General features: G+C 54.5%; 7 protein-coding genes across 7 annotated transcripts; 2 read left to right on the plus strand and 5 right to left on the minus strand.

The window, feature by feature from the left end:
• Positions 1-96: 96 nt before the first annotated feature.
• On the minus strand, positions 97-5,721 carry PHYSODRAFT_337677 (hypothetical protein; the record flags this gene model as incomplete). The annotated part of the gene is made up of 8 exons (XM_009535356.1): positions 97-354; positions 423-505; positions 574-3,277; positions 3,342-3,482; positions 3,547-3,624; positions 3,692-5,078; positions 5,149-5,534; positions 5,608-5,721. The coding sequence occupies 8 exons, from the start codon at positions 5,719-5,721 to the stop codon at positions 97-99; spliced, it is 5,151 nt and encodes a 1,716-aa protein (XP_009533651.1).
• A 782-nt stretch (positions 5,722-6,503) lies between these two features.
• Positions 6,504-8,171, plus strand: PHYSODRAFT_518465 (hypothetical protein; the record flags this gene model as incomplete). The annotated part of the gene is made up of 3 exons (XM_009535357.1): positions 6,504-6,626; positions 6,684-6,777; positions 6,844-8,171. 3 exons carry the CDS (start codon positions 6,504-6,506, stop codon positions 8,169-8,171), a joined length of 1,545 nt encoding a protein of 514 aa, XP_009533652.1.
• A 560-nt stretch (positions 8,172-8,731) lies between these two features.
• PHYSODRAFT_249335 (hypothetical protein) lies at positions 8,732-8,892 on the minus strand (the record flags this gene model as incomplete). The annotated part of the gene is made up of 1 exon (XM_009535358.1): positions 8,732-8,892. A coding segment is annotated over one exon (161 nt), but the record flags the coding sequence as incomplete, so codon positions are not given.
• Positions 8,893-11,341: 2,449 nt separating this feature from the next.
• On the plus strand, positions 11,342-13,048 carry PHYSODRAFT_249331 (hypothetical protein; the record flags this gene model as incomplete). The annotated part of the gene is made up of 1 exon (XM_009535359.1): positions 11,342-13,048. One exon carries the CDS (start codon positions 11,342-11,344, stop codon positions 13,046-13,048), a length of 1,707 nt encoding a protein of 568 aa, XP_009533654.1.
• A 2,981-nt stretch (positions 13,049-16,029) lies between these two features.
• On the minus strand, positions 16,030-16,656 carry PHYSODRAFT_521229 (hypothetical protein; the record flags this gene model as incomplete). Its single annotated transcript, XM_009535360.1, has 1 exon — positions 16,030-16,656. A coding segment is annotated over one exon (627 nt), but the record flags the coding sequence as incomplete, so codon positions are not given.
• A 4,141-nt stretch (positions 16,657-20,797) lies between these two features.
• PHYSODRAFT_415723 (hypothetical protein) lies at positions 20,798-21,064 on the minus strand (the record flags this gene model as incomplete). The annotated part of the gene is made up of 1 exon (XM_009535361.1): positions 20,798-21,064. A coding segment is annotated over one exon (267 nt), but the record flags the coding sequence as incomplete, so codon positions are not given.
• A 772-nt stretch (positions 21,065-21,836) lies between these two features.
• Positions 21,837-23,913, minus strand: PHYSODRAFT_249337 (hypothetical protein; the record flags this gene model as incomplete). Its single annotated transcript, XM_009535362.1, has 2 exons — positions 21,837-22,303; positions 22,374-23,913. 2 exons carry the CDS (start codon positions 23,911-23,913, stop codon positions 21,837-21,839), a joined length of 2,007 nt encoding a protein of 668 aa, XP_009533657.1.
• Between the last annotated feature and the right edge of the window lie 1,951 nt (positions 23,914-25,864).

Here is a 25,864-nt window from a genome sequence, read left to right on the forward strand (position 1 = left end):
GAGACGACACGAGGAGGCTCAAAGGGCCAGCGAACGAACGAACAAGCGTACGGTGCTATACATACTGAGTGAGGGGCTGTGGCGTCCTATGCTATCCTATCCTATGGTGAAAACGCGCGCGTCGCGCTGCTTCTTGGGGCGGCCGCTGGGCTTCTTGATCTTGTTCTTGTACTCCTCCATGTACTTCTTCTCGAGCTGCCGCTTGATGCGCAGCCACTCGGCCACTTGGCGCTGGATGCGGCGCGCGCCGAAGTATTGGTGCGCCGTGAACTCGATGCGGCGCTTGGCCCCAGGCACGCCCGAGTTGCTCGGGTCTTGGTCTGGAGGCATGTCGGAGATGGTGCCGGCGTTGAGCTAGAAGACCAAATAGTAAGGTGAGATTTTGTGTTGAATGCCGAGATGATGAGGTAGGGTCAACGTACTTTGACCATCTCGCGCGTCATGGCGAGCAGCACGTCCCGGAAGTGGACGTATTCTTCCTCGTACAGTGGTAACTCGAGCTGGCCTGCAACACAGGAAGACTGTAGTTAGCATGAGGAATACCGGACGGCACCCGATCGCAGCAACACTTACACATGTACTTGAAGAAGTGCGCCATGTGGAAGGGCAGCCCGAACTTCCCTAGCGGCGGCTTGAGCAGGTTCACCAGCAGTAGCATCTTGTCGACCTTGACGAAGCCCGTCGCTTTGGGGTCGATGTCGGCCCACTTGGTCTGGAACTCCTCAAGCAGCTCCGGCTCGAACAAAGGCTCGTCGTCTTCATGCGAGAGCGAGAAACCCTCAAGGATAACGGCGATCGTTAGGTTGAGCATGACGTACGTGACCAATAGTGTGAATGTGCAGAAGAACGCGTAGGCGATCGGATTCCCGCAGCCATTCAGCGGTTTGCAGCCGTCGAAGTTGTTGAAGCCGCACATGGTGTCGTCGTACGGGGGATCGTCGACGCAGCCTGGAGTGCTCGAGGCCAAGTCGTGCATGCAACTGTTCCAAGCTTCACCCGTTGCAGCGCGCAGCAGGAAGAGGAAACCCTTACCGAAGTCCTGGAAGTTGGCATGGCTGTCGATGTTGTCCGACAGAGCGACCTTGGCGAAGATCTGCACCCCCATCGTCGAGTAGATGAAGAGCATGAGGAACAAGATAGACGTGATGTTGCTGAGTCCAGGGAGGGCGATGTACAGCGTCAGCAGAATCTGCCGGATGCTTTTGGAGGCCTTGACGAGGCGAAGGATGCGCGTGACGCGGAACACGCGCACGAGCATGGCCAGCGACCGCACCGACGCTCCGGTAAACATCTCGACCACGACACTGAGGAGCGTGCCGAGCACGACAAAGAAGTCGAACTGGTTCCACTGGTCCTCAAAGTACTCCCAGCCAAACGCGATGAGCTTCATCGCCGCCTCCATCGTGAACACAACTGCGAAAATCTCGTTCACAACGTTGATAACGTATTCTTGTAGAGTCGACTCGCCGAAGAACTGAGCAGCCATCAGGAAGGTGTTGACGATGATGCAGATCATGATAAACCACTCGAAGCGCTGCGCCTTGACGAGGAAGAAGATATACCGTCGCCACATCTGCCCCGGGGGTTTGAGAATGCGCACGGGCCCCACCCGCGATGCCGCTTTCTGGGCCTCGATCCACTTCTTCTGCTCTGGTGTGAGCATGAAGTCGCCACCCAGCGCGGCTTTCATGCGGTTGAAGTTGTCGATGATAACGCCGACGAACAGGTTCACGACTAAGAAGCTGCCTACCATGATAAAGAGCACGAAGAACAGCGCCCAGAGCATGTTGTTGTCTCGGATTGGCTGCATGCCGATGCCGTTCGAGTCGATCGCCGCCATCATGACGTCCGCCCAGCCCTCTGTAGTTGAGATCTCAAAGAACGTGAGCATGGCTGAGCCCACGTTGTTGAAATTCTGGGGCAAGACTGGTCCCCAGTCAGCGCCCCAGCACTCGCAAACATATTCCGAGGTTAAGTCGGAGCTAGAAGCGTTTGGGAAGGAGGTCTCACACACTGTGCCATTGAACCAACTGCGCTGGAGGTCAGAAGCAGCACTCCAGGTTAAAGGCGCCACAAGAAAGTCGACTTGAGCGTCAGACAGCGCACCGAACACGTCCCCACTGCACGAATTGAAGGTGCCCTTGAGGTAGTTGACTGCCACGATGCTGAAGATGAGGAAAAACAGCATGCAGACGAAGAGCACGTTGATGACCTCGGGAATGGCCTCAAACAACGCGTTCACCACCAGCTTGAGCCCAGGACGTCGACTGATCATACGCAGTGGCCGGAAAGTTCTCAAACCTCTGAGCGATCGAAGAGACTTGAGATTCTTGCCCTTCCCTGACGATTCGGCTACCAGCATGATCAATGAGGAAATCACAATGACGCCGTCGATGATGTTCCAGCTATTGCGCAGATAGGACCCTTTGTGTAGGATCAGGCCCATGGCGACAATCTTGATGACCATTTCAATCGCGAACACGATGGCGAGCGATTTATCCAGTCCTTTCAGGAACGTGGCGAGGCCCGATGAGGGGTCAGCGAGAGGATTGTCGACTGCCAGAGCGATGGACGAGATAACTATGAGACCAAAGACTGTCGAGTCGAAATACGGATGACCCGATAGGTAGCAGGCCAGTCGCCGAATCTTGGACTCCTTGGCAAATAGGAAAAGCGATCTTCCGGCGCTAACAGGTTCAGGTGCCTCTGGCTCAAGAGGCTTTGCATCATTTGTTTCCTCTGCTGGTTCAGCTTGTGGTGGAGCTCCAGTGCCCACTATCATAGCAGACACAATGCTCGCCCGTGAGCTAGCGATGATGCTGTTTCGCGCGCTGGTCATCAGGTTGCGTAAAGACCTTGACCGGAGGCTACCTTGTTTGACGGTTGTCTTGGCCAAGTCAAGTCGCCCCGGTGGCTCGACGTAAACCGTTTTAGCCAGAGGCACACTCGGTGTGAGCTCGTCTGCGAACTTCTCCATGTTGACCACACGAACGTCCTCCTCTTCGCCTTCCTCTTCCATTTCAAGTATCGACTGCTTGCGAACGCCCATCGCAAAAGCTGTCGATACCATCAGAAAGCTTCCTCTTGTGGTCATTGTGCGCTCGTTCTCGGACGTGATGGGGGCCACTTTCATGCTCATATTCAGGACGGACATTTTCTGGGCGAGTTTCTTCGTCTCTTCTTGCTTCTCCTGCGATTGCTCCTCGTCGTTGTCTCCGAAATTGTCGAGCAGCAAGGCCAAGAACAGATTCATGAGAACAAAGTCCCCGAGAATCACCTGGATACGATACACATCGTAAGATTATGCGGAAGTATCGTCATACTAGACGATGTTGACTTACCAGCGATATGAAGTAGACGCAGGAAAACATGCCGTTGCCGAGAATGGCGTAGTACATGATGCTATTCCAGTTCTCGCCCGTAATAATCTGGAACACAGTGACTGCAGCCCATAAAAGAGTGTCGAAGTTGTTGCGCGGGACCTACAAGTCAGTGCATAATGTTAGTCGCCCGGTGCAATAGCTTCAAACTGGATAAACTCCTTACTGTGCCATCCCAGAACCCTTCAAGCGTGAACGGCGTAGGGTACTCTTCGTCATCAAAGCGCATGGTGTTGCCAAAAAACTGCAGTCATAAGCATATAGTTAGTGTCCTCGAATTTGGATAACCCTGTTGCCGCACGCAGAGTTACCTGTACGCCCACCAACGCGTAAATGTAGATAAATAGGAATAGTAGCACACCGAAGTTTGTGATACTGGCGACAGCTCGCGCAATCATCTCCAGCAACTCGCGCAAGGATTTCCAATCTCGTGCAAGCTTGAAAACGCGGAAAAGCCGAAATGATCGCAAAGCTGAGACTGCGCCTTTCTTAGGAGGGTTGCTCGACATAAATGACGGTGGCGATGCTATCGTCTCAAGAAGCCCCATGGTCACGATGAACGCATCGAAGAGGTTAAACTTGTCGCGCGAGTATTGGCGCAACCCAAGGCCAAACAGCTTCATCACCATCTCCACGACAAAGACACACGAGAGAGCAAAATTAACGATTTCGAGGTCTTCGTCCATTTTCGTGGGCATCGGGTAGTGATCCAGCGCTAGAACCGCCGTGTTCGCCATAATTACAGCCATAATAAAGCCCGCAAAAAGTTTGTGCGACACAACAGCATTGAGCCAGTGCTCCCGAGCCTGCTTCTCCGCGTTTTCCCTCTCCAGCTTCGCTCTTCGCTCTTCCTCGCGCTTCTGTGCTGCTGTCTTCCCTGGTTTCTGGTCGAGATTGAACTCTTCTGAAATGACTGCCAGGGTCAAGTTCATCACGAAAAACGATGCGAAGATGATGAGAACTACGAAGAAGACCGCCCCGATGGTCGGCTGCGAGGAATCCATCACCATGTACATGATGCTCGTCCAACCTTCTTGTGTAATCGACTGGAAAATGGTGAAGAATGCTCGCCCGATGTTGTCAAACGTCGTGAGCCCCCAGTCCAAGCTAGGGAGATACAACGCGTAATCCATCGCCTTGCGGTGATTGAATCGGGGGTTTCCAAATGCGTCGTAGTCAGAGCCACAGGTCATTCCGTTGTTGCATCCATGGTTTCCCGCCTGCCCTTCGGCAGCGCACAGCAATTCGTCGTCCTCGTCAACAGGCCAGAAGCAATCCTGAGCGGTATTCCAAGGAGAAGTCTCTTTCGTGTAGTCGCCAGTAGAGCTCTCGTAATCTAGTAATGGACCGTCGATACATCGATAAGTCGCCAAATTCGCCTTGGCCTGGTCAATGTAGTCGCGGGGGACTGGCCAGATCGTTTCGTTCGCATCGTCGAGGGGTAGTTTGATTGGAAGTGGCGTCACGCGACATCGACGATTCATGGAGCCGCCAAAAAGTTGGATGCCGAGAATCCCGAAAATGAAGAAGACGAAGATCTGAAGAATCACAACGTTTCCGAGAGCTGGCAAGGCCTTCAATAGTGCGGCGATGAGGCGCCTCATTCCGGGGATAACTGAGAGCGACCGCAGCGGTCGGAGCACTCGAATCGTTCGGATGGCTGACACGTTTGGCATTCCTGGCAGAGATGCAACAAGACTAACAAACAGAAAAAGTGTAAGTAAGTGCACTCATACGCCAACCTAGCAGCACTTTTAGAGTTTCGTACCTGGAAACAACCACCAGAAAGTCGAGGATATTCCACGCATCTTGTTCGTAGGAGCCATGGCCCTGGAGCCCCATGGCGACGATTTTTAGCACGCACTCGGTCGTGAATATGATTGTGAAGGGCAGCTCGGACACCTCGACGATGTGATTCTGTAGCGAGTACGCGTCGACGAGCGCTCCGTCCTCGTATTTTTTGCCCGAGCTGGTGGGGTTCAAGTCGCTGTCCACCACCGAAAAGTCTGATAACCCGAGTATCACCGAGTTGGCAATGATGGCCGCTATGATGAAGCGGTCGAAGTATCTGTGCGTCACCACGCGTATACACCACAGACGTATCCAGTTGTCTCGTGGCAAAAAGTGCCAGATAACGTAGTCCGCGCCGAATCTCTGAGCGTCAGCATCGTCAAGCTGTTCGTTAGTACCGCTAAAAAGGTGCTTTTCGTCGCAGTATCGCTCGTACCTTTGGCGGCTCGACGACTCCGAGTCGCCTCTTTAGATCTGTAGCGTGTTGTGTCGTGCCGGTCATCGGCTGTTGAGTTGGCGGTGGGGCTCCTGCTTCTGGTGGAGGAGTCATGGTCGTGCGGGGAATGTCGGGAATCAACGCAAACGCATCCTTTTCCAAGGAGCCACCAGAAGCTGTCGGCGCGACCGCAAACCCGCGCTTAATTCTGCCTGATCGATGCCCTAGCGCGTGCGGGACGGACGAACGCTCGACGGCCCCGGACGCTGAACCGTAGCACGAAATGCCCGTGGTCGGTGATTCGGCACAACGAGGCTGAGCGAAAGGAGTTACGGCCGCTCGACCAGACGAGCAAGCCTGGCAGGAATAGGCGAGTTCTGCTCCTTTGCTCGAGCCAAACGTGGACACATACACAACTAAATATACGATTCTTCGTGGCAGCTCAGCCCTCATGATATCCTAATGCGAGCATTCCCAATAACTTCAATCACCCAATGGCTGCCTTGTGCTTCTCATCATACTTGGAAGTAGTAGTACAAGCGTAGTCGTGTAGCTAATTAGAGCTAGACTTACACGAATGCAGCCTTTACAGGCAATTTGGCGTACGTCTGTCTACCGGTGGAACGTTTGTGTCCGCCAGCTTTCTCGCTCTATCGCCAGCGTATTAGGCCAAACCATGCTGCACCAGCAGAGTTGATACCCGGTTAGTTGCCACCAACGCCCAGGTTTAACTCAAAACTTACGATAATTCTGGTCTTCGCCAACAAAGTCGAAAATAGCGCGCATGCGGGCAAACAGCTATCAATACAGACGCAGCCCACGGCATGCGCATGGCATGCATGCGTATCACCAAGTTTCCAGCGAGGTGCCTTCATGCTGTGTGGCGATTGTGGAGCATGGGAGGCGTCTGCGGTACCCAAGCCAACAGATACGTGGAGGTCCGCAGAGTGTTCGAGGGAAGTCTGTTTCTCCAGCTCATCGGCGCAGACAGCACGCAAACCATTATCCAGCACGAGCAAGTGCGTAAAGTTGCCTCGGAACCCAGCCATCGCACGTCGATTGCAGCCCAGGCCAAGCAGCTCGCCGTGATTTTTGACGGCTGCGTGAGTCTTTTCGACGCAAACGGCAAAAATTCGCTCAACATTCGCGCGCTCATGCCTCTCGGACGCAGTCCTCGGATCATGGTGCCCCATAGTCCTGACGCCGCGTACGCTCTTGACTCCAAGTTTGAAGGAGAGGTGATCCTCACTTCGGAGGTATTTCTCTTCTGGAAATCTGACAGGGAAATCGTCTGTCGATACGTGACTGAGGGTGCAGGGCACGAGGTTGTCCTGCAGTCGACCATGTGCGCTCAAGTGGAGCTGCAGAACCTATCTCAATATCTGCTGCTGCCTCCCCACTCTCTGCCTGATGTCGTAGAGAGCAAGAAAGACTCGTCGCTCAACGCGCTCACCAATGCGGATTTCATCGGTCTCCTCGGTACCATCCCGTTCTTCGCGAACTTGCCAAACGACAAGCTCTCTCTGCTGACCGAAATGTCCACAATCCGCGTCTACCCGAGCAACAGCGTCATCTTCCGCGAAGACGAAGGCATCAGCACCCAAATGTTCGTGACTCTGGCAGGGTCAGTAGAGGTGACAAGCTCCAGAGCAGCTACCCCCTTGGCGAAGCTAGAAGCGGGGTCCTTCTTCGGAGAAATGTCGCTCCTTATCAACATTCCTCGCGCAGCAACCGTCAAGGCACTTGAGAGCTGTATGCTGATGAGTATCGAGAAAAAATCCTTCCATACACTGCTGGATCAATGCCCCGATGTGAAAGTAAGCGTCAGCAAGCTTCTCAAAGAGAGATTACTCTTGAAGGCCATCGTGAGTGGAGTGCTGCCCTTCCTCGAGTCAATACCCAGCGAACGAATGATCCGCTTCAGCCACGAGCTCGACATCGAAGACCAGGTCCACAAAAACGACGTTGTGCTGCGACAACCAGATGAGCACTACCCACATGAGCCAAGATTTGTCTTCTTGGTGTACGGCGCGCTTGAAATCACGTCCAAGCAGCGGAAGCCTAGCAAATTCGGGCTGGACAACAGCGTCTTCCTCACACCCGGGTGTTATCTGGGTCCATTCACCTTCGAACGGCTGAACTTGTGCAAGGGGAAAGTGCTCGCTCGCTCGGCTGCAGTGCTGCTTACCTGCCCCTTCCACAAGATCCTGGAGCTCTTCGAGGAGTTCCCTGCTGCCGGTGCAGCAGCCAACATCGCTTGGTTCGGGAAGCGGTGCGACTTTGCCAGCGTGTTGCGCCATGGGGTCTTGAATCAAAGCGTTTCTCGAGGCAACAATAACAATATTGTGGAATCCGCCCAAATTTGCCGAATCGGGTCAGTTTGGTGGAACCGCCAGCAAACCGCCAGAGAAATATCATTGGTCAAAACCAATTTATTGATTCACTTTTTATCCTATCATCGAGGAGTGAACTCGCGGCAACTTCACAGAGTGCGCATTCTTCGGTTTCCTGTTAGAGTTGGCGCTGTGGGTCGCGCAGGCTATCTGGACGCGTCGCCGCGGTAAGGTGCAGTACTAACCATCTCGTGCTGGTGTCCGGCAGGTACTGATACGGCTTGCCTTGGTGTAGACAGCCTTCTGGTATTGAGTTACGCAGCGGTGTTCAATTTCTTACTGGAGTCGGCGAACTCACCCTCCCTGTTGTTTTCGCCTCGCTGGATCTATCGGCAGCCGTCTCACAGCTATTGGATTCTTGGCGGAGCGAGGTTTCTGCTGCTCTCAAAGCTCTCGCTTGCTGTTGGGCTCTTCGATTTGGAGCTATTGCTGCTGTTCTCGGAGGGAGTGTTTGCGCTTCTGTATGCTCTCGGAGCTCTTGGATTGTCCGGCGTGTATCTTGCTGCAGTTGGTTGTTGGAGCTCTCTCTGCTGTTGGATCCCATCGCGCTATTGTTGGGGCTCTCTCTCTCTCTGCTGTTGGATCTCATCGCGCTGTTGTTGGAGCTCTCGCTGGAGTATTGCTTGAAAACTCGCAGTGCGCATTTTAGCTGCAGTTGAAGATTTTGTTGTGGTTGAAGCACTTACAGGAGATCTTGGTGCTTTTTGGGGCTTGGTGTCGGTTTTCTCGCTGCTGACGGTACTCTCACGGCTGACGGGGCTCTCGCTGTTGACGGTGCTCTCGCTGTTGACGGGATTCTCGTTGCTGGCGGGACTCTCCCTGTCCGCACTGCTCTCGCTGCTGACGGGGCTCTCGTTGCCGACAAGACTTTTGGTGCTGAGGAGACTCTCATTGCTGACGGATTGTCGTTGTTGACGGGACTCTCGCTGTCCACGCTGTGACGAGACTCTCGTTGGCAGCAAAACCTTCGGTGCTGAGGAGACTCTCGCTGCTGACGGGTCTCTTGCTGTTGACACTGCTCTCGCAGCTGTTATGGCCCCTTCTCAACGTAGTCGTGGAACTTGCCATCGTTGGTGCTTTCTCTGGAGTAAGTGCTCTGACTGCTGGTGGAACCGGCGATCTCGCTTCTGTCACGCTACTTTCTTGGACTTCTCGCCGGCGTTGAACTTGGTGCAGAAGTTGCTGGCAGGATCCTCTGCCCTCCCAGCACGATGGAAGAGGCTGTGACGAAGCAGCATCGGCTTCAGCAAGCACGAACTAGCCCAGGTGTACAACAAGACAGATAAAACTATTGCCAACTGGATCAAAGTGTGGTGTAGCAGACGTGCCAAAACTCGTTAGCTTCCCACTCCCACACCAACAACACCTACACTAACGGGAGCGCAGGCTTGTCGGGTGATCCGAAGATCGTCCAGTCCGTTTACAGCGGTGCAGTGGTTACCCAGACACCTTCCTAGTCGTCCCAGGAGCTGTGCCACGAGCACACAGCACGCTCTCTTTCCTTCGCCGACCTCTCTTGTCGCTTCTCCTTCTTCTTCTCTCCTTGACCCGTGCCCTCCACCAAAGGATGGACGGCGGCTCTCGCCTTTTACGGGGCGCCGATGCAAAACCGCACCGGCTAAGTCGGGGGCGGGCCGGAAACCCGCGCTCGTACGCTCGACAAGCTCTTCGCCAGGGGCGCAATCCAGATAACCACTATACGCACTCGCTCTTGGACTCGCCGGGCGGCCGAGAACTCTTCCGTCACTTCGGAGAGCCGATCTCAGCGGTGGTCATGATCTAGTCCCACGGGGCGGTCGTACCTTGAAGAGACGCCGTGTGCCGCTTGTTTTGGACCTCGAAAATTCCACTCTGTATTTATCTTTGCTTTGTTGGGTTGAAAGGCCCTTACCTGGGGTTCCTATACAAATATCTAATGAAAATGGGCTGTTACGACCTCTCCAATACTAAAACCAAGTCTGCTCGCTCGCCGACTCTTCGCTCGGCGACCCTTGAGGTCTTTGGGATCCTGCGTCGGCGAAACTCCTCCAGTCGGTGTCCGGTGTACACACTCGGGCCGGACCGGCTGCTGTCACTGACCTCCGGACTCAGAAATTGCTATACCACAAAAGTATACGAGAGGACGGGGACATTCGAGCGAGCCAGGACCAAAGCGGACAAGAAATTTAATGCGAGCGACCGCCAGTGGCTGATGGACTTCTATCACACCCAGCCGCTTGCATACATCGATGAAGCTCAATCCGCCTTCAAGCGTGCGCAACATCTGGACATCTCGAAGACCAGTGTTTGGAGAATTATTCACGACGGAGGCTTGACGTGGAAGGTGCTGGAACGGAGAGCAATGCACATCAAGGAACTTGACATTCTTCGGTTTATGCAGTAGCTAAGTACAATTGATTGGAGTCACCAGAATCTTGTTTTCTTGGACGAAGTCTCCTTTGATAATAGAGGGATGTGGTGTAGGAAACACCAGATTCCGCGCGCTGGAGTGGTACACTGTACCGGTAGCCGAGCTCAGCCGAGTTCACCAGCTTATCCGGACACCTTATCCGGCTCAGCTGAGTTCGAAGAATTATCCGGATAGCTTATCCGGACCAGCCGAGCTCAAGCGTCGTCGAGCTCAGGAAGGGTTGACCGAGATCCAAAACCGCCCACTTTCACTTGGTATTTGTATAGAGACTTAGGAATAATGGAGGCGTCCCTTCAGGGCGCCCGACAGACCAACAGAGCAGAATTTTCTAGACCTAAAGCACGTGTACACGTTCCGGTAAGTCCCTGCACGGGGTCGGATTATGTCTGCTGCCGGTACCCGAGAGGCATAGCTTGTAGGGTACTCGGCTGGCAGCACCAAGAGATTAAGGTCGGCCCGGGTTGGGCTCGTGTCTCGCAAAGCGCGAAGGAAAAGTCTCGCCACCGCTGTGCGCCGGTGTTCCCGTACGTCCCGGGCACGGATTGCTGAGTCGAGAAGCCTTTGCTCTCGGCGACCTGTAAAAGCGCTCCGTGCGCCGTCGTCCATCCTTTGGTGGAGGGCACAGGGTTGAGCGAGCGGGGACCGTCGAACTCAGCGGTTCTCCGGAGGAGTGATCTTGGTTGGTAGGTCTTGGCGAGAGGCGAGGCACCCGCTGTTCCGGTTGGGCCGAACCGCTCGGGGACAACCCAGCGCAGGCCAACAAAGCCGACTAGCTCGACTATTGTTGTGTTTGTAGCCAAGTTACCACAACGGACGATTTTGTGCGTGCTGCTATACAACAACTGGTGCCGCGACCCGGGAACAGGGGTGTGTTTGTGTTTCGTAGGTACCAGCTAACCAAGGTTTGAGAAGAAGAGAAGAGAGTGTGAAGATGGTCAAGGGAATGGTTACGCCGAGTCCAGCGACGGTTGGAAGTAACTCGGTCAGACTGACCAACTCGGCGGACTCGGCGAATGCGATGATCACGGACGCGACGGCGGGCGAGGCGCGCACCGTCCTGTTCGATGAGGAGGATATCCATGACCAAGGAAGTGAGGAAGATGTTGAGGATGAGTATGAGGAGAAAGCCGAGCTATTCGGCGAAGTCGACGAGTTCTTGCTGCAAGTCGGACGGATGGGTACCCCACGTCCAGTTGTGCGCAACCTGGCGGCCGAGCTCGGCAATGATACGGACGACGAAGATCAAGCCGTCGCTCAAGGGGAACGTCCGCCCCTGATCCCGCGAGCGACGAGGGATGCGGATACGCCAAGTGCGAACAAGGTTCTGGGTAGGCTCGGAGAGGAGATGCAAGCTCAGAGAGAGTGGATGATGATGTTTGCCCCAGTGGCGATGGCTCAGGCGAGATGGCCGGTGCTGGGACCCGAGCTGACTCAGCCGGTGAACAGCACCGACATCAACCAACTGGTCGAAGACACGGTGCTGCTACTCAAGGCGATGGGGTTCGGGTGCACGAGCGGGCCCAACAGCCTGCTACTCGGCGATTGTGACCCCAGCCGAGCTTCACGCGAAATCCTCAAGTGCAAGCGCCGGTTGAGAGTCACGTTTGGCCTCGAGCGGGGGGCCATCGGAACTCGGCAGACTATTGCGAAACGAGTGGCTGATACTCCGAAGACCGTCGAAGACCCCAGCAGGATTCCCCTGCCGAAGACTCCCGAACGCAAGAGAGCCGAGATGTTCCGCTCGACTGAGGGTACACCGTATTTCGAAGATTCGCATATGAAGACGCCAACGCGTGGCAAGCAGCCAAGTGGACGCTACGCTGAGTTGTTTGACGCTGCAGACGCAGCCGAGCTCAGCGACAGCGACGATGGGCGCGAGTACCTGAACTCGGCTGAAGAGTCGGTGAAGGACGTCATCAAGCACCTTAGCTTCGATGACGCTGAAAGTGGTCGGACGCAATACTTGGAGGTTCGCACCCATGCGTCCCTCGACAAGATCCCTATGTTCGAAGGCAAACGTTACCGACCGGATGACTCTCTCCAGTGGCGTAAGCGGTTCATCTACGAGATGAAAGGAACTCGGCTGGCACAAGACCTCTGGTACGAGCCATTCTCGCTGAAGCTGGAGCGAGGCGCGAAGAGCTGGTATCGTCAGCTCTCGAATAAAACGCAACGGAAGTGGAGTCTGCTGAGTGAGGCATTCGCCGACTACTACTGTTCGCAGTTTGACCAGTCGGCACGAGCTCGCTATTACTCGGCTCAGCGCAAAGACAACGAGCTGGTGTGTGACTTCCTCGTTCGTCTCAACGGATATGCGAAGTCGGCGAAAATCCAGTACGAGGCCGGTGGAGCGGATGCTGCTGACCATGTGGAACACTTCCTGTTGCACTGCGGAGATGATGACATCATGGATCTGCCCTATCCGCAACAGCTCACCGACATCAAGAAGGTCGAGAAGATCATCAACCAGAAGATCCTGGGGGAGCGCCGGAAGAAACAGCGCGACCGTCTCATCGGAAGCCGCAGCCGAGATGCCAAGCGCACCGATTCGCCAAGGCACTCGGAAGCTCGGCGGAGTGAGCCGCGCGGAGATGACCGCCGAGACGACCGCCGGGAACGACGCAGAGATGATCGCTGAGATGACAGACGAAGCCGACGCGACGATGGTCGAGACCGCCGACTAGCGACAGCGCTGCTGGAGGGCGACCCGTACGAGCTGGCCGAGAAACGCCAATCCAATCGGCGATCCAACCTCTACAACTCGGACAGCGATCAGAGCGACGGCAGCCAGCTGAGCTACTCCGACTCGGCTGTAGACTCGGAAGCCGATTACATCGACACCGGGTTCACCAGCGACCGCGACCGTAGATCGGGGGGGCCGGGGGAACTCAGCTGGGACACCAAGGAGTGATCACCGAAGGGGTCAGCCGAGCTCGGCTGACCGCGCCAGTCGAGGATTCGATCGGCGTGACCAGACTGGGCGGCGCGGTGACTCCCGTGAACGCTCATCGTATGGACCTTGTGCTGCCTGCGGCGGTGCGAACCACTCCGTTCACTACTGCCGCCGCCGCTGCAAGTTCTGGAAACAATTGCACAATGTCGGTCAATGCGAGCTGTTCCAGCGCTATGAGAAGCTCGCCGCATTTGTCAAGTCCAATGTTGACAAATCCAAGTTACCTGAAGACCTCCAGGACCTCTACACACCGAGTGATTTAAACTCGGCGGCCCTCCAACACTGACTGGGTTGGACGATACCGGGCTGCCACAGTCAGCCGAGCCAGCAGTAGAGGCGGACTTTGTGTTTGCCTTTGTGGGTGAGGCAGGAAGGCCCGAGGACCGAGGAGAAGACGACGTATTGGATTGTGAAAGCGAAGGACTTGATTGTGAGCTCGGCGCGAGTGGAGAAGAAGGCCGAGCAAGATTGTGCAGTGCAGTTGCAACTCAGTGATTGACGGATGTGACCACAGCCACCAGAGTTATGAAGCTGCTCCCTGGGGAGTGACTCGGCTGGTGGTCGTCACAAAAGTTTGACCGCCGAGTTCGGATGAGAGCTCTCGTTATGGGAGCAGTGAACGACCAGCGTACAAAGATATTGCTCGACACCGGTGCGAATGTGTCGGCAACAAGCGAAGGGTTCGCGAAGAGGCTGCGGTTGAAGCGGTTCACACGCCAGGAGCAACAGATTGGCGTTCAAGGTATTGGGAAAGGCAAAGTGGCGACGATGTCACGAGCGATGGTGAAGGTGACGCTCGGCTGGGAGGTCACGTATGAATTTGAAGTATGGATCCTCGATCACCACGCGGGAGTCGAGTTGATTCTCGGTACGGATTTCATGATTCCGGCTGGGATCCGACTGGATCTGTACAACTCGGTGGCGAAGTTGCCAGATGAAGTTGTCCTACCTCTCGTGAAGTCCCAGAACTCAGCGGTTGAACCGAAGGGCGGCCTCTATATTACAGACGGCCCGACCGAACCGGTGAACCTCGAGAGCCGAGTTCCCACCGAGTTCAGGCTGATGAGGAATCAACCGAGTGATGAAACACATGACTTCTGGGTACGCCGGACTAAAGACTGGGTACCGACCGTGGTACTCGACCGGCGGAACCGAGTGGTTCGAGTTCATCTGACCAACCTTAAGCCGACTTGGACGTGGTGCCCAGCACATTTCCCACTGGTTGCCTGGGCGTCGCATGGGGTGTTACTGCCCGATGGTTATGTCAGGCTGCACTCGGCGAAGTACAAAGATTGGCAAGTCATGGCCTACGACGCAGCTATGTACAAGGATATGCTGCAAAAGGAGCAACAGCTGTACGCCGAGTGGCTGGCTCGACAGCCGTCAGCTGTGGACCGTAGAAACTACCCTGAACCGAAAGGGGTGACTACGTGGCCGTCTACCAAGAAGCGGGATTCGACGCTAACTTGCGCCCAGCAATGGGAGAAGTTGGCCGAGTCGGAGGAGCGAGCCGAGGCAGAATCAGTCGATAGTCCACCCTTGACTCTGACAGAGCCAGCGAACTCGGCTACCGCTACCCTAGCGCCTGAGGAAGTAACATTGAGGGCGGAGCCTACTGCTGACTTGGTCAATGACCCGCCTAGTCGAGCAGAGATCACAGTGACGGCTGGTCAAGAAGCGCCCAGCCAAAACCCCTGTGTAGCAGATGAGTGTGGAAGTGAGCAATCCAGCGATTTGTCTGACTGGACGATCATCGATGACCCCGGACCCAAGCCGCCGAGTCCGAGGCTGGAAGATGAGATCCCATTTTGTCGGACCCGGAGGAAGGCCTGCGGTTACGTTACCTCCTGGCAGCCAAGTACGAGGAAGTGACAGATGACCGAGGCGACTCGGCAGGAGACTCAGCTGAGTTCGAGCACCAAGCAACGAACTTGGAGCTCAAAGACTATGCTCGCGAGTTGGCGTTCCTGCCCGATTTGACTGAAGCAGTGTCGACGCAACACGACCATGAAGCGCCAAACGTTCGGAGCTCGGCGCACACTCGGCCACAGTCTACTCAGCTGGTGGAGGTGTTGAAGAGCCATGAAAAGATCATGATTTCCAGTGGTAATACCCTACCTCCACCAGCATATGGCGAAGTGTGCGACATCTACGTACAGGGGCATCAGCCAATCCGCCAACGGGCCCGCCGAGTTCCGCTGAAGTATCTCGGCAAGTTGTACGAGCTGCTCAAGGCGCTGCTACGAGCTCGGCTAATCGCCTTCTCGAGCAGCCCATGGGCATCGCCCATCGTGATTGTCCTCAAGAAGAATGGGGTCGACATTCGGTTGTGTATGAACTACAAGCTGGTGAACGCGATTACGTTGCTCATGGAGTACGCTATGCCGCTAGTGGACGGTCTCCTCACGGAGTTGGAAGCATACCTATGGTTCTGCTCTTTGGATGCTGCTAGCGGCTTCTGGGCGGTCATGATGACTCGACGTGCGCGTTGAATCTCGGTTTTTGTCTGTGCGCTTGGACACTTCGAGTGGCTGCGAATGCCCTTCGGATTAAAGAATGTCCCGATAATCTACCAGCGCCTTATTGATAACGCTCTGTGGGGTTACGCACAACCCAAGGGCGGCTGGAAGGTGTTCGCCAAGCGCAGCCAACAAGCGGAAACCGCCTCAGAAGCTCAGCGGAAACGACTCGCAGTCGACATCGACTTTGAAGCCAGTGGACAGACCTAGTTTGAAGCCGACCGCCGAGCTCAAGCTGAGTTTGACCCGTTGGAAGAGTTCATTAAGCGGTGTGGACCCTTGATGATGGCGGATCTCAACACCATCGGGACCTGCTTCTTGTCTCTCCATTAGCACATCCATGTAGTAACCAATGTGTCGGATCGAGAGTACAGACCTTTGACCTAATCCAAATTCGCGTCTTCCACTCGGAATCCATCCGAAGGCTGTCCGAATGTCGATCTCGCCTGGCCCCAGGAAACCCATCAGAATATCGTATAACTTTTGCGGTACCCCGATACTTTTGTAGATATAAGCCATCACCCAGCGCGGAATACGGTCGTAGTACTTTTCGCAATCCTTGCTGAGTAGATAGAGTGGTTCCTGCACCTGCTTTCCACGATCGAGCAATAGTGTGGTCGTCAGAGCTGCGTCCTGGACATTATTATCTCTCTGAAACCCATGTTGCATAGAGTGGTTTGGTACTCGAGCCTCTAAGTAAGTACTGATAGCAGTAAATAAGCGTGTCGCCAGTGAACTTTGTACTAAAATCGGCCTCCAAGGGGGTAGCCCTTTGCGCTCCCACTCCAGTAGCCTGTGCACTCTTAGGTAGGAATACCATCTGACGATGGTTTAAAATTGCAGACACGACCCCCGCGCGGAAGATAAGATTAAAGATCAGTCGTTCCCGTTCTCGGATTTGAGGTGGCGCTGCAATCCACAGTTCCTGTGGTATCCCACCATATCCTGACGATACTCCTTTATTAACCCCTTGGACGCGGAGGGTTGGAAATTCACCTTATGCTGTTCTGAACAGCATAGGAAACACTTGATTTTACTATACCTCTAAATCCGCAAAAAGTGATTATCGTCCCTTCCCAAATGTAGCTTGGATATCATTGGCCCACGTATCTAAACGTGGCCATTTGATTGGGCATCAAGAACATATGACTATCAGGGTAGTTGAACTACCACGCACAAGCACGAACCATTTTTCAGAACATATCAAACATCGGTTCCACTCTTGCTGCCGCCACTCATTCTTTATTCGGCGCAGCAAGACACGAAGTGGCATTTTGGGATGACATCGGCGCGGTGGGGCTGCTTCCGTGCAAGCCCCAGACGGACGAAAGGCTCGGTACGTACGCTAAGTATCTTGGTATAGATCCCAAACTAACTAGTGCGACTATCGCTTTGAAGCGCGAGCTAGTTGAAGTCTGATTGTAAGCACCGCGGCGCAAGCACTCCCTCCTTTCGTGCTGCTTTGTACGTGTGCGCACAACTTCTGCTGGTTCGAATACATGCTAACCACTTGCGTTTTTACTATTTGCTAACAGAACTGTATGCGTCATCTTTGCCTAGCGCGACTGTGCCGCGAGGAATCCTCATGGGCGTTGGGACGCTAGAGGTATACGTTGCATCGTTGGGATGATTGCTGCGACTGGACTAACCTTTGTTGCCTTCAGTAGGCGGTCGTGGTAGGATGGGGACTCGAGTATCTCCAACAGGCGTCGGTTACGATGAATGCCCATGGCTTGCTGACGTGGAAGGTATACTATATGCGCTTTATGCTGACGGAATGGCTTATACTGATTGAGATTGGTTTCTGCTTATTGAAATGTTTTACGAAGATGTACATTACGCTGGCTGTTGAGACGACGACATGTCTACATGAACGACAGGTCAAGAGCAGCATCGCCTCCGGTGGCAACGTGATAAGTGTTTGAGTGCTGCCCAAGAACGGACGACGCTGAAGACGAGCTGAAGAGGAGCCTGCTGCTTAAATTGAGGTATCGACCGCCGCTGAAGTAAGGAATGTTGTGGGCTTCAAGTTTTACATTCAAGATGAGAGGACGCCGATTTTGCATTGAAGGTATGGGTGAAAGTTAATTTTTACTTGAATGCTGACTTGGCCCGCTTACAAGTTTGACTTTATGCAGACAGGATCAGGACAGGATGCCTTCTCGCTTTGAAACCAAGTCACATCCTCCACAACCGTAGCAATGCGAGTCACACTATAGTGCAGGAAACTAGCACGCGAATATAGATCGTCTCGTACATTACATTGCAATATGCCTGCTCTCATGTTGCTCCTATCTTGCTCACACACATAATTCATACTGTTCGACTGATCGAAGTGTGGTGCCATCTCTGCTTCAATGTCGGTGTGCGAAGACAACATCAACTTACTCTGTAGTTGCTCTTCTTCTTTTGCATTGTTTGGTAACGTTGGAGCGGGCTGTTTGCAATGTAGTGGTGGTCCTAGAGGGCTTATCACTTGTAGCAACCGTCGAGGCGACAATACCATAGCATCCATTGTGATACATGTAAGATAGAGCGGAATGTGTACCCGTTCAGGCGCAACGTATCTCTAAATATCAGTATTGCATAGAATGCACTGTGAGCAGCTCATTGGAGGATTTTTATCCGCAGATCACACCAGTCCCTTCTAGCGGAATAATTACCAGGGAGCTTAGCAGCATACTGTGTGAAGAAAAGCCAAAATTATACTCGCGTTCACTATGTCATACTGAGTATCATCCGATTTCTTATGCCGTCCGGGACGGTTTAATCGTTTTTTAATGTCGTCCATGTCACCCCTCCGCGTCCAAGGGGTTAACCATACGATCCACCTGAAGCTGCAATGCCTCGTCATACTGAATATCACTCCATTCATTTCCGGGGCCTCTGAACGCGTCTCTATGCGTTCTGCCTTCCTTGATATCATCTAGCAACCATTCTCGGACAAATCGTGGCAGTTCTTGCTCATCGTCGACTGCATCTGTGAGTAGGTTTGGTGGCTCGCTTGTTTTCTCATTCGGGGGGGACCCAATTATTCAGTAGCCCGATCATCGTTGGCTTTACAGCTTCACGCGTCTCGACGTACTCGTAGTTCGGTGCTTCGCCAATTAATCCTCCTTGTATACGAACTGGTGGAAGTTGCTGCCTGATCGTTGCCCTCAGAAACTGTCGAATCTTCTCTTCCTCCATCCACTGCTTTCTCTTATTCCGAGCGATCTTCCCTCTCTGACGTTGCCGCCAGCATCGGCGTGTACGGAGCACTCGCTTCCATAGCTTCCAACCTGTGTCTAACCACGTTTTCATCTGAGTCAGCGAGTTTGGGCGACAACTGGTTCTCCACTCATTCAACTCCTGCGCTCCCAGCGCATGTGGACTACTAGCTGGTATTCTTTGTGGAAAAACTACCCATTTGGGAAATTGTACCTTCCGAAAGGCACTCTGGACCAATCTCATCGACCGTCGGCCACACAAAACCATCCTGGTCAAGTGGTCGCAGCGGGCTGACCTCACTCCGCAGCTGTGTCCTCACAACGACGCTTGGAACGCGTGATGCGCTTAGCCGAATGTATCCTCGCCGTCGGTTGTGGTTTACCTCCCCACCTCAAGATCAAGTCAGCCCAGACATTGTGGACGCCCTCGATGTGCTCAATTGAGTATCGGTACTCCAAAAGTTTTGTTGACCACCGCAGCAGCTTACCTCGCACGTGTCATTTCATTTCCTTGCTCGGGCAGTGATGTTCCGGCGATCGCAGTAGAGCCTAAAGCCTTGTGGCCGTAGCAGTAGATACTCCAATCTTTCACAGGCGTGCACAATCGGATAGGACTCTTTTCTCAATCACAGATCAGTTGAGCGCCGAGCCCGTGAAGCTGCCCCCCATGCACACCAGTAGTTCGTGGTGCTGCTCATGGATGAGTACATCGGGCTGCCAGTGTGCCACCTCCGAGACCACCAGCCCCCAGCCTCTATCCGACGCGTCCGAAAGCAGGACGAGTTGCTTATCAGGGTCCGGGTACGTTAACATCGCTGAGTTACCGAGAAGGCCCTTCACTGCCTCGAAAGCCTGACGTTCATCTGGCGTCAAGTCAATCTGAACTCCACTTGCAGCACGCTTGTCTTTTTCGTGCTTGCCAATGCCTGGTCGAGTCGTTCCTGCAATGATCGTGCAACCCGAGCATAGTCAACAAGGCCAGCTCTCATCCAATATCTTGCGCATAAAAACTGTTGTAGCTCGGCTGCAGTCGTTGGTACCGGCATCTCACGGAGAGCACGAATGCGCTCTGGGTCGTGGACGATCCCATGCTTGTTGATAATTCGGCCACACCATCGTACTTCTGTCAGAAACAGCGCGCTCTTCTTCGGGTTGAGTATCAGACCATACTCGTCGAGCTTAGTGAGCACAACTTCAATTGCATCCACTAACTCTTCTTGTGTGTCGGCAAACACCAACAAATCATCAATCCAGACGATAACACACTTGTTCACAAGATATCCAAGCACCATTTCCACTGTAGATTGAAAGTGTAAAGCTGCGTTGGTACTGCCTTGCGGTACACGGGTAGGAGTAAACACCCCCTTGTCCGTCATGTATGAGAGAAATTCCAGACAGCTCTCATCCAATGGCAGCTGCCAGAACCCTTTCAAGAAGTCGAACATCGCATAAAACATCTTCCCTTTACAGTGCTCCAGGGTGACCTCAAGGCTGAGCATGACGCCAGCGATCGGCTCAGTCACAGCGTTGAGTGGCCTGTAGTCGATCGTTTGTCTGAACTCGCTGGTGTTCGGCTTCTTTACAGGCAAAGTAGGGCAGCACCAGCGACTCTCGTGATTTTCGTAGACCCAACCGAGTTTCACTAAGTACTTGTTGAATTCTTCCAGGAACGCCGACTTACTGGGGCTGTACTGTCGAACATTGCATCGGTACGGAGTTGCACCAGTTTTTAGCTTGATCTTGAGAGGCGGGGCCCGTGCGGGTGGATCATCGCCCAACTCAATTCGCCATCCTCCATACTTCTGCACCACAGCGTACAGTCGACTCGTGATGTATTCGTCCACAACACCACGATCGATTGCATCACGTACCAGTGCATTCACAACGTTGAGCACCACTTCTCCAACCGCCGGCTTGCCGGCTGGCATACCGGATGGTTCGTCAAAAGAGTCATCGTCGTCCGCTCCGCGCGACGTAGTTGCCGTTCAATGTGGTCTCCCAACCAGCGAGTCTAGTGGTTTAACGACTTCTCTCGGAGCTCCGGGCTATCCAACAGAGCTTGGATTACCTCAGGAGCGAGGCCCTCGACCGAGCCTCCAGTACGGATTGCCTCGCGTACCGCCTTGAGCGCCGACCGCATATCGCACAAACCCCGGCGATCGTATTCACCACACTTGGAACACGGCTGACGCCTACAGAATTGGGTCGGGTGACCCTCATCGTGGCATCGCCCACAGATAAGCCGGCTCCAGCACTTGTCAGTCGGGTGGTTACGACTCCACATTCGTCACATTTCTGCTCTGGGTGCTGGTCTCCTCCACGGTCATAGCGCTGAGCGTTCGGCGTCCAGGCCAATCTCTCAGCGACTCCGAAAATTTCTTCATCGGTCAGGGGGGTAGAGCGACTGGGCTCAGCCTGAGCTGAGCTTGCAGCAGCAGGAGCTGGCGCGGGGACAGGCGGAGACACGGATCGCGCAGCCGAGCGGTCTGCATCTTCATCAGAATCAGCCTCGTACTTCAGGTCGTAGTCATCCTGGAAGTGTGCATGTCGTCCCAGACTTGGGTCAACTTCCACACCTTCCACCTTGAACGCACGTCCCTCACCTCGACGCTGTGGAGGTTTGAAACGTCCAAACTGAAGTCATTGCGCTGGGCACCGCTTCTGCTCATAGCCCTCGTCTTGGCGTAGAGCCTCGATCCTCTTCAGGGTTTTCTCCAATTCATCCAAAGTATCGAAACGCTGTCCCTAAAGAGTAGTCCTCAGCCTTGAGTCAGTCGAAGCCTTAATAAAACGTCGGATGTGAGCCTCGCGATCGACGGTCGGTCTCAGGTACGGGACCCCAGCCTGCTTGGCGGCATGGTTCAGACGGTAGAAGAACATCCGAGGTGTATCGGAGTCCTTCATCTCCATCGAGTAGTACCGCTCAGTCTTGGAGCTCAGCGTACGGCACCATTCCTTCTTGAAGACGTGAGACAACTTCTTCCAGTCCGAGCGAACGTCATCCGGTAGCTGAGTGCACCAATCCTTGAGGGAACCAGTGAGTCTCATGCGTAGCTGGACCACCCGGGTCTTCTCGTCCCAGAGAACCATCGTAGCGTAGTACATGAACCTCTCCCACCAGTTGACTCGGTCCTCCAGCGGTCCCTTCTCGTCGATCTTCTCCAATGCATCATGGGGAATCATGGCTTGAACGACCACACGAGTTTCCAGAACTAATGTCAGTCCCCTTAGGCTGTGCCACAGCACCAAACTGTCATTCGAGCTCATCTTGCGACGAATCACTTGAGCTTGAGTCGTCCCCGTCCGAGTATCCGGGCCTGCCAGGCTTGGTCGCCCGAGCCTTGCCCTTCGCGCCAGACGTCGCGCTTGATGCGCGAGGCTTAGACTTGGTCTCAGCACGCTTGGCCGAACCTTGGGTCTTGCCAGCACTGCGGCTCATACCAGTCACCTCAGACTTGACTTGGTTGGCTTGGACCCACTGCTGCATCACGCTCGTGAGCTGGGCTAACTGCGCCAGGACCGGATCGGTCGGCGATCGAGCCGTCACGACAGGTGCTCGGACCAGGGGGTCCGCTGGCATTGGCACACGTCCAGCAGTCGAAGCGACGGGGCCAGGGTTTAGACCGGGCTGCTCCTGGGCTGCAAGGAGCTGGCGAGTATTCTCCTCCTGCTCCTGCATGACCCGCTGGTGCTCTGCTTCTGCCTGCGCATGCTTCTCTCTCAGCCTCAGCAGTTCCAACTCGTGCTCAGTCTTAATCTCGGCAGCTCGTTCTTCCTGCGCCTTCCGCTGTTCAGCTTGCATAGCCCTAAACTCAGCCTCTTGAAACGCCTTCTGGACTTGGAGCGGTTGCTGAGCTCGAACCTCGTCCGCCTTGCGCTTCTCAGCTTTTTCGGCGGCGCGGCGCTGGGCCAGCTTCTCCAAGGCTTCAAGCCGCTTCTGCTGCTCCGTCTTGGCCTGTTGTTGGGCTTCGGACATCCGAACGTTGGTCGCCTGAAGTTTCCGGTACTCCTCCTGCAGTCGGGCTTGCTCCGCCTGGTTGTCGGCCAGAGCGGCACTCAATCGAGCTTCGAGAGCTCGGCGTTGGTTCTGCTCTGCATCAAGGCGTGTCCAGGTCGTAGCTTCACTCTGCTGAAGGGCTCGCCGGTAGTCTCGCTCGACTGAGGGCAAATTATCCGACGTCGTCGTCCCAGCGGAGCCGATAACCGATGGATGCGTGAACCGAAATCCCGTGGACTGCACTTGTCGGGTCTCAGCTTGCTTCTGGGCTGGACGCTTGGACTCAGGACTGCCTGGCAGCGGTATCTGGGCTGGATGCTCAGGTCGATACGGCTTCTGCTCAGCTCTGGCCGGTACGGGACCATCCTGAGTAAGCTGAGGTGTGACCGAGATCATCATTCCCGGGAATGAGCTGCGGGACATCGTCGTAGCCGAGTCTCGCATCACCGTCGCCGTCGACATGGGCATGTGCGTCCCAGTCGCAACCATGTAGTCAGTCATAGACATCAGAGAGTAACCAGAGGAACTTAATCCAGACAGGTTGCCCCCTTCATCCGTGACCATCAAAGACATGTCGGAACCAGAGCTTGCACCAACCATGCTGGGCACTCGGTCATTACGGAATCCGAGCGCAGTCTCAGCAGGAGCTTCGCCAGACTTGTGGTAGCTCGGGATTGAGCCACTAGCAGAAGCCCTCGTCAGCAATGCACGCTTTCGAGACGGCTCGCCTTCGACACTTGAGGTCGGACTTCTAGGTCTGAGACCAGTGAGCTGAAGGCGCATCACGACTTCGGGTCCCAGGAACAGCTGAGTGTCCTCATCCATGATCGCGTCTCCATCCTTGTCCAGAAGGAATCCAACTTGAGTCTCGGCAGCTTGAGCGGCCATCAGCTGAGGGTCTGAGGTCGGCCTCACGTAATATGGGGTTGACCCGACCGCAGCCTTCCATGCACTGAGCTCAGCTCCGAGGAATCGGGCAATGCGCTCAATCTCAAACCGAATCTGCGAATCTGGGACTCCGGTTACTTCAGACAGCGTGTGCCACACTGGGAGTTGGTTCAGGAACTCATAGCCAGCTTCATGCAGCATCGTCTGCAACAGAGCGACGCATGCAATGGGCGGCATCAGTCTCAGCGCCACGCGCACTGCCTTCAGGCCGGAGACGACAGGGATCCTTCGACGTTCAGATGGAACACGTTCAGCCATCTCGCAGCGGGCGACCGAGTCACAGACATCAAGTGTCTGGCCGTAGCTCCAGCCGCTCGGATGAAACCCCAGAGATCGTAGCCTCCATGGCATGGCGAATAGGCCACATCCACCGGGTGCACGACTCCAGCGGGCACAGACATCCACATCTCGAACTGGGTTCGGTCATACGCGAGCATCTCGACTTCCGACAGCTCAGACAGCTGGGCCAAGGCTCGGCCGTCAGCCTCGACTCCTTCGGGGACTCCTCTCAGCCTCTGGTAGGGGCGTTGGTCCGGCCAAAGTGAACTTGACCAGGCTCCGCCACCACTTGACGCTCCGAAGTATCCAGCTCCCGGAGTAAAGCTCAGCTGGACCGGGCCCGTGAGGCGAGGCGGGTGAACGCCTTTATCGTCCAGGGTGTACAGCGCACTATGCCGGACCGAATGAATTCGGGTTCGGAGTACCAGAGATTGTCCACGCGATAAGCAGCCCACGGGACACTGAATGACCCGGGCCTGGAACCGCTTGGACGCACCGAATCGCACTAATGCGGTCCGGTGTTTCGCGTGTGTCCTTGTGTCAACCCTATAGGTATCGTTTACCTTTGGCGGACCGGATTTCACCGAGTTGAGTTGTTGCGATACAGAATAAAGTCTGCTGGGTGTGTTCCTGGGATAAACCACACCGAATGAACAGAAGGTCAGACCGAATGAAAGGGACCCAGTCAGATCCGTAATTCAGAATAACCAACACAACACACAGAAATACAATGCCAGGCTAAACGTCACAAAATATACAGCCACCACTTATTCTTTGAGGGGGGTCTATACACCAGTCAACTTCGGAGCCGTCACCCAAGGCACTGGCCAGCCCTGGATGCACACTCACTTACGCGCACCACCTTCACAGAATGAGGGAACAATACAAAATATAATTCAGTCCTATCACACAGTAGTCAATCAATTCGGTCTGGGGGGTGACTACCTCAACCACCAAAGACACACAGTAGGGAATATGAAATGGATGCCCGGTTAGAGCACGCAAATAGAAAATAAAGCTCTCACAGGTCACTCCGGGGTGCGACACCCCAGTCAATGCCGACTTTGCCTTGGTACCTTTGAGTCCCCACTACACCAGTGCTCGCTACACCAGTGAGGCCTTGGAAGCTTCCCTAAACTGGCTTAGACTGCGCGCAAGCCGTCTCCTGGAGGGCTCTTGAAGACCTCAAAGTCGGGGTGCTACTTCTGCCCCGAGCACAGAGTCGTCCGCGTGTACTTCGGCAAATTGGTTTCTGTTTAGATCTTACGTTTGGCTAGCTATCTTCTATCACTTCGCTGACTTTAATATAGGTTTCACTATGCTTCGCTTGTCTTGAGTATGCTTGTGCTTCTTGGCAGTTCTTCAGTATGCTTGTCTTGGTTTCGGTATGCGGAGACTTGTTGACGGTGACACTTGTTCGGGTACACTCATCAGATGATGACGGAGGTATCTGGGTACACCGTCTCTTCGTCTTGGAACTGGACCTCTCCCTTGGATCTGCGGCAAATTCGGTGCCGCCTGTGGATCTTGGGGGATCTTGGTCTCATCC

This window comes from Phytophthora sojae (assembly GCF_000149755.1).
Source record: "Phytophthora sojae unplaced genomic scaffold PHYSOscaffold_8, whole genome shotgun sequence".
Classification (NCBI taxonomy): Eukaryota; Oomycota; class Peronosporomycetes; order Peronosporales; family Peronosporaceae; genus Phytophthora; species Phytophthora sojae.